The sequence below is a fragment of the Lepidochelys kempii genome, chromosome 3, assembly GCF_965140265.1.
Source record: "Lepidochelys kempii isolate rLepKem1 chromosome 3, rLepKem1.hap2, whole genome shotgun sequence".
NCBI lineage: Eukaryota > Metazoa > Chordata > Testudines > Cheloniidae > Lepidochelys > Lepidochelys kempii.
This window is the reverse complement of record NC_133258.1, coordinates 69756803-69763462: the sequence shown is the minus strand read 5'-3', so window position 1 is coordinate 69763462 and position 6660 is coordinate 69756803. Positions and strand designations below refer to the sequence as shown.

The following is a 6660-nucleotide window of genomic DNA, read 5'->3' as shown; positions in this document are numbered from 1 at the left end:
GGCAGGGGCTCAGGGTCAGTGGTGCAGTAGAGGGGCTAAGGCAAGCTTCCTGCCTGTCCTGACTCTATGCTGTGCCCCGGAAGCGGTCAGCAGGTCTGACTCCTAGGAGGAGGTACAACAGGCGGCTCTGCACGCAGCTCTTGCCCCGATTCTCAGCCAATGGGATTGCAGAGCCAGTGCTCAGGGTGGGGGCAGCCCCATGGCCCCACACCTGGCCACTTCCGTGGTGCAGGAGGGAGCCAGGATAGGTAGGGACTAGCCTGCCTTAGCTCCACAGCACCGCCGACCGGACCTTTAATGGCCCAGTCAGCAGTGCTGACTGGAGCCACCTGGGTCTCTTTTCGACCAGGTGTTCCAGTCAAAAACCAGACACCTGGTCACCCTAGCCTTGAGCCAAAACTTGCTAGATTAAGTTTTAGACTTTTAGATGTGTATCTTTACTTTTATTTGCTTGTAACCATTTCTAACTTTATCGCCTATACTTGAGTTCACTTATGTCATAAATATAAAGGGAAGGGTAAACCCCTTTGAAATCCCTCCTGGCCAGGGGAAAGCTCCTCTCACCTGTAAAGGGTTAAGAAGCTAAAGGTAACCTCGCTGGCACCTGACCAAAATGACCAATGAGGAGACAAAATACGTTTTTGCGTGGACTACCGTAAGCTAAATGCTGTAACTCGCCCAGACAACTATCCAATGCCACGCACTGATGAACTATTAGAGAAACTGGGACGGGCCCAGTTCATCTCTACCTTGGACTTAACCAAGGGGTACTGGCAGGTACCGCTAGATGAATCTGCCAAGGAAAGGTCAGCCTTCATCACACATCTCGGGCTGTATGAATTTAATGTACTCCCTTTCGGGCTGCGAAATGCACCCGCCACTTTCCAAAGACTTGTAGATGGTCTCCTAGCGGGATTAGGAGAATATGCAGTCGCCTACCTTGACGATGTGGCCATATTTTCGGATTCCTGGGCAGACCACCTGGAACATCTACAAAAAGTCCTTGAGCGCATAAGGGAGGCAGGACTAACTGTTAAGGCTAAGAAGTGTCAAATAGGCCTAAACAGAGTGACTTACCTTGGACACCAGGTGGGTCAAGGAACTATCAGCCCCCTACAGGCCAAAGTGGATGCTATCCAAAAGTGGCCTGTCCCAAAGTCAAAGAAACAGGTTCAATCCTTCTTAGGCTTGGCCGGTTATTACAGAAGATTTGTACCGCACTACAGCCAAATCGCTGCCCCACTGACAGACCTAACCAAAAAGAAACAGCCAAATGCTGTTCAGTGGACCGGAAAGTGTCAGAAGGCCTTTAACAAGCTTAAAGCGACACTCATGTCTGACCCTGTACTAAGGGCCCCGGACTTTGACAAACCGTTCCTAGTAACCACAGATGCATCCGAGCGTGGTGTGGGAGCAGTTTTAATGCAGAAAGGACCTGATCAAGAATTCCACCCTGTAGTGTTTCTCAGCAAAAAACTGTCTGAGAGGGAAAGCAACTGGTCAGTCACTGAAAAAGAATGTTATGCCATTGTCTACGCTCTGGAAAAGCTACGCCCATATGTTTGGGGACGGCGTTTCCACCTGCAAACCGACCATGCTGCACTAAAGTGGCTTCACACCGTCAAAGAAACTAACAAAAAACTTCTTCGGTGGAGTTTAGCTCTCCAAGATTTTGATTTCGACATCCAACACATCTCAGGAGCTTCTAACAAAGTGGCTGATGCACTCTCCCGTGAAAGTTTCCCAGAATCAACTGGTTAAAATCGTCCTTGAGATGTGGAAAATATTGTTAGTCTTTATGTACTTGGTAGTATATTTAGAGATGCATGTGTCTTATTAACTCTGTTTTCCTAGAGCTCCAGGAAGAAATCCCAGCCAGTGTTTCACCCTAGCTGAGATTTGGGGGGCGTGTCATAAAGGGAAGGGTAAACCCCTTTGAAATCCCTCCTGGCCAGGGGAAAGCTCCTCTCACCTGTAAAGGGTTAAGAAGCTAAAGGTAACCTCGCTGGCACCTGACCAAAATGACCAATGAGGAGACAAGATACTTTCAAAAGCTGGGAGGAGGGAGAGAAACAAAGGGTCTGTGTCTGTCTGTAGTCGTCTTGGCCAGGGACAGAACAGGAATGGAGTCCTAGAACTTTTAGTAAGTAATCTAGCTAGGTATGTGTTAGATTATGATTTCTTTAAATGGCTGAGAAAAGAATTGTGCTGAATAGAATAACTATTTCTGTCTGTGTATCTTTTTTGTAACTTAAGGTTTTGCCTAGAGGGGTTCTCTATGTTTTTGAATCTAATTACCCTGTAAGATATCTACCATCCTGATTTTACAGGGGGGATTTCTTTATTTCTATTTACTTCTATTTTTTATTAAAAGTCTTCTTGTAAAACACTGAATGCTTTTTCATTGTTCTCAGATCCAAGGGTTTGGGTCTGTGGTCACCTATGCAAATTGGTGAGGCTTTTTATCCAACATTTCCCAGAAAAGGGGGGGTGCAAGTGTTGGGAGGATTGTTCATTGTTCTTAAGATCCAAGGGTCTGGGTCTGTAGTCACCTAGGCAAATTGGTGAGGCTTTTTACCAAACCTTGTCCAGGAAGTGGGGTGCAAGGTTTTGGGAAGTATTTTGGGGGGAAGGACGCGTCCAAACAGCTCTTCCCCAGTAACCAGTATTAGTTTGGTGGTGGTAGCGGCCAGTCCAAGGATAACGGGGGTAATAGTTTGTACCTTGGGGAAGTTTTGACCTAAGCTGGTAAAGATAAGCTTAGGAGGGTTTTCATGCAGGTCCCCACATCTGTACCCTAAACTTGTTTTATTTTCTAATCTAAACCAATCCAGTGTTCTGTTTAAACCGAACTCTTTAGTAACAGCAATTAAAGTAGCAAACTGTTGAATATTGACTCTGCACAGGAGCAACAAACCTTCAATTTCTGACCTGTCCAGGAGAGGGCTGAACAGTGCAAAACACAGGGAAAAGCTAGGACTGGGAGCATGTTGTGATAACTCTGCAAGTAATAATCAAGGCTGGTGGAAGCCAGAGTGTGACTGCAGTGTTATTGACAGGCTGCTGAAGTCAGACCCGCTGGACCAGGATTGCAGCTACACACAGACACTCAGGGTGTGACTTGCACGCTAGTAGGCTCACTAGGCTGGTTGTGAGCAGCCCAGGCTAGGTGTTACAGAAGCAAAGCATTGTGAGGCACCCACGGTCACAGGGCAAGCAGTGGTGCAACCCCTCACTGGGCTGAACTGCATCCTGGAATGTGACACCCTCTCTCTGTGAGGCGGATGATTGGGGGAGCGTGCCGAGGTATTGGTACAGACTGTGTGTCAGGAGACGATACTACCTCGCATCCGCCTTTCCGTTTGCTGGGGGGTGGGGTGTGTGTTGCAGCCCCTCCCAGGGAGGGTTGGGAAGCCACTTGTCAATCAATCCCCTAGTGTACGTGCTGCGCGCGTGCGCCCGCGGGTGGGAGTATTACGACGTCTTCCCCCAGCCTTTGCTGTGCACATTACACCACGCCCCTCCTTCGCGGGATCCCGGCCAGCCCGCGCCTATCACGCGGGGCGGGGCGGGGCCCTTCCGAGGCGCTCTGCGGTGCGTGTCCCAGCCGCCTGCGCGGCTCGGGGGGCGGCTCTCCCTGGCGGGCGGTCGCCGGCGGGGCGGGAAGGGGGGCGGGGCCGGAGCTGGGACGCCGCCGGCCTTGCGCGGGGGGAGGAGCAGCAGCCGCCGCCAGGCCATGGCCCCGCTTCGGCGGCCTTAGCAGCAGCAGCCGCCGCCGCCGCAGACCCACCCCCGCCCCTTCGCGCCCGGGCAGCAGGAAGCGGCTCCTCTGTCAGTAGCGGCGGCCGGAGCTCGGCTCTGAGCGGCTCCTTCCCGTCTCGTTCCCTCGCCGCCGGGGCAGGCGGAGGCGGCGGGCCCCCGCCCCCGGGGCCGTCCCGTCTCCTCTGCTGGGGACGTGCCGCCCAGGCGACTCCCAGGCTCCGGGGAGGCCGCGGCCTAGGGCGGGCGGAGCGCGCCAGGCGCGGGATGCGGAGCGAGGCCCCCCCGGCCGGGGGCTCCGCGCAGCCCCAGTAGCCCGGGAGCGCCGCGGATGCGGCCTCGCCCTGCGCGGCGGCCCAGGAGGCGCCTCCGCCAGGCCCTCGCTCCCCAGAGCCTGTGCAGCTGGGGGCCGCCGCGGCGGCCCGCCTGAGCCGCTCCTCTGCCCCGGGCCGGCCGGCCCTGCTTTCTCCTGCCGCGGTTGACAGTGAAGGGATGTCTGCTGCCACCTCCGCTGAAATGATTGAAACGCCCCCGGTCCTCAACTTCGAAGAAATTGACTATAAGGAGATTGAGGTGGAAGAGGTGAGCGAGCCCCGTGCGGAGCCGGGGATGTTCAGAGACTCCCCACCACCACTTTCCTGGACCTGGCTCGTGGGGCGATCCACTAGCTATACGGCTCCCTAGAGCTTGTAGGGCAGTTTTTACCCATCAGGGCCCCAAAGCACTTTATAAACTACATAGGTATTCCAGCCCGGGCACTGGTAGGCGGGGGTGGGGGGGTGGAAGGAGAGTGGCCGTCAGCTGGCACAAAGGTGTGGGGGTGGGAGGAAAGATTCTGCTCTTAGAGACTGAGGCAAAACCCTACACTTATGAGAGAGGCTGTGGGACCACTAACAGGCACGTAGAGCTGTCCCTCTCTGATCTGTGTGGTAAATTCTGTGCTATTCTCCCTCTCAGAAATGCCTAAATAGTGCAATAATGGGCACAGTAAATATATATAGATAAACGAAGGTCTGTAAACCTGAGCTGCTAGGGAGCTTAGGTGTTCCAAACCTGAGGCACTGATCAGCTTTTTTAAGGTGAATTTTCAGTTAGTCTAAATTTAATCCAAACTTTGGTGGCAGTTGATAAGTTTGAATTAACTTACCACAGTCAAATGGAGAATTTTTAAACTATATTGTAATGCTTCCATATAATGTGTCTATTTTGTAGGTCTCTGTTCTCCCCCCCCATCCATCCTATTTAATGCACTTATAATACATCCATTAATATGGTATCTAGCTGCTGATCATTATTATCCAAATATTATATGCATACATCATCATGTTTAGGCATAAAAGACTCTTTAAAAAAATTTATTAAACTAACTTAAGTGATGCTACAATCCAGTGGCTGTTACACTAACATCAGTACTGCATTTGTGACCCATATTGCATCTTTGGTATTGATTACCCATGAAGTAAATTCAATTGTCCATTTATGTTTTACTTAATTTTAAGAAAAATTTTTTCCCGCTTGAGTATTACGTTGAAAGGTTAGCTATAGAAGAATTGCTTTAAATTCTTTGCAGTTGGTATGTAATTGATAAGAGTATTTGTGGATCAGTTTGTTTTTTTCTGTGGAGGCAGAGTGGATTTTCTCAAGAGCAATCTATGTGCTTTCCAAAAAGGTTCAATGGAGATATAATATATTAACTTAATCATTAAGGCCCTTATCTTGCAAGTTGTTCCATACAGCTGGATCCCGCTGCCCTTGTGAGGTCCTTACTTATGTCAAGGTGTTGTGTGCATGAGCAGACCCCCATTTAACTCAGTAGGATTTACACATGCAGAACGACTTGCAGAATCTAGACTTAACAAACATTGGCATCATTACAGTCTTTGTGCTGTTAACTCCTTAGCAGATTAATTACTGCTGAAAGAACAAGATCTTTTCCTCTAAACAGAGTAACCATACAGAAGTGAACTTTGCCTCCTATACGACCTTTCATATATAAGATAACCAGTAGCTCAGAACTTTAGAGAGTCATTTGCTAAATACTGATAGTTTGCCTGTATCTACTGAATTTTGGTCCACACACAGTCTTGGAGACTATAAACAGTTTTAATGAGAAGGAATGTTTTCCAAAAACTCTATGTTCAAAAAGCGACATGGTATCTTTGACTTCCACCTTGAGAGTCACCAGAAATCTGTAGAAGGTACTTTGGCTTTAATCTCTCTTCCAAAGGATTTCCTTTTCTATAAACACAATCTAGGTTAGAGGTTCTCAAACTGGGGGGATAGACCCCCTCTGGCAGGGGGACTGCAGAATGTATTCTGGGGGTGGGGGGGGCGGCATGAGACACTTTAAGGGGAAAAAAACTTACTGCACACACTTACCCACAGCAATGAATACAGTAGAACCTTCGTTACGAATACCTCAGGAATGGAAGTTGGTCACAACTCTGAAACATTCATAACTCTGAACAAAACATTATGGTTTGTTCTAAAGTTTACAACTGAACATTGACTTAATACAGCTTTGAAACTTTACTATGCAAAAGAAAAATGCACAGTCAACCTGTGGAACTCTTTGCCAGAGGATGTTGTGAAGGCCAAGACGCTAACAGGGTTAAAAAAAGAACTAGATAAAGTCATGGAAGATAGGTCCATCAATGGCTATTAGCCAGGGTGGACAGGGATGGTGTCCCTAGCCTCTGGGAATGGGCGACAGAAGATGAATCACTTGATGATTACCTATTCTGCTCATTCCCTCTGGGGCACCTGGCATTGGCTGCTGTTGGAAGACAGGATACTGGGCTAGATGGACCTTTGGTCTGACCCAGTATGGCTGTTCTTATGCTGCTTTCCCTTTTTTTTAGTAGTTTACATTTAACACAGTACAGTACTGTATTGGCTTTT

General features: G+C 49.3%; 1 protein-coding gene across 2 annotated transcripts in view; it reads left to right on the top strand.

Annotated features, from left to right (window-relative positions):
* Positions 1 to 3684: 3684 nt before the first annotated feature.
* MAP3K7 (mitogen-activated protein kinase kinase kinase 7) overlaps positions 3685 to 6660 on the top strand; it is a 65993-nt gene continuing 63017 nt past the window's right edge. For both annotated transcript variants that reach the window (XM_073336772.1, XM_073336771.1), the window contains exon 1: positions 3685 to 4341. In XM_073336772.1, coding sequence (XP_073192873.1) covers positions 4252 to 4341 — 90 coding nt within the window. In that variant the 5' untranslated portion in view covers positions 3685 to 4251. The remainder of the gene's footprint in view (positions 4342 to 6660) is intronic.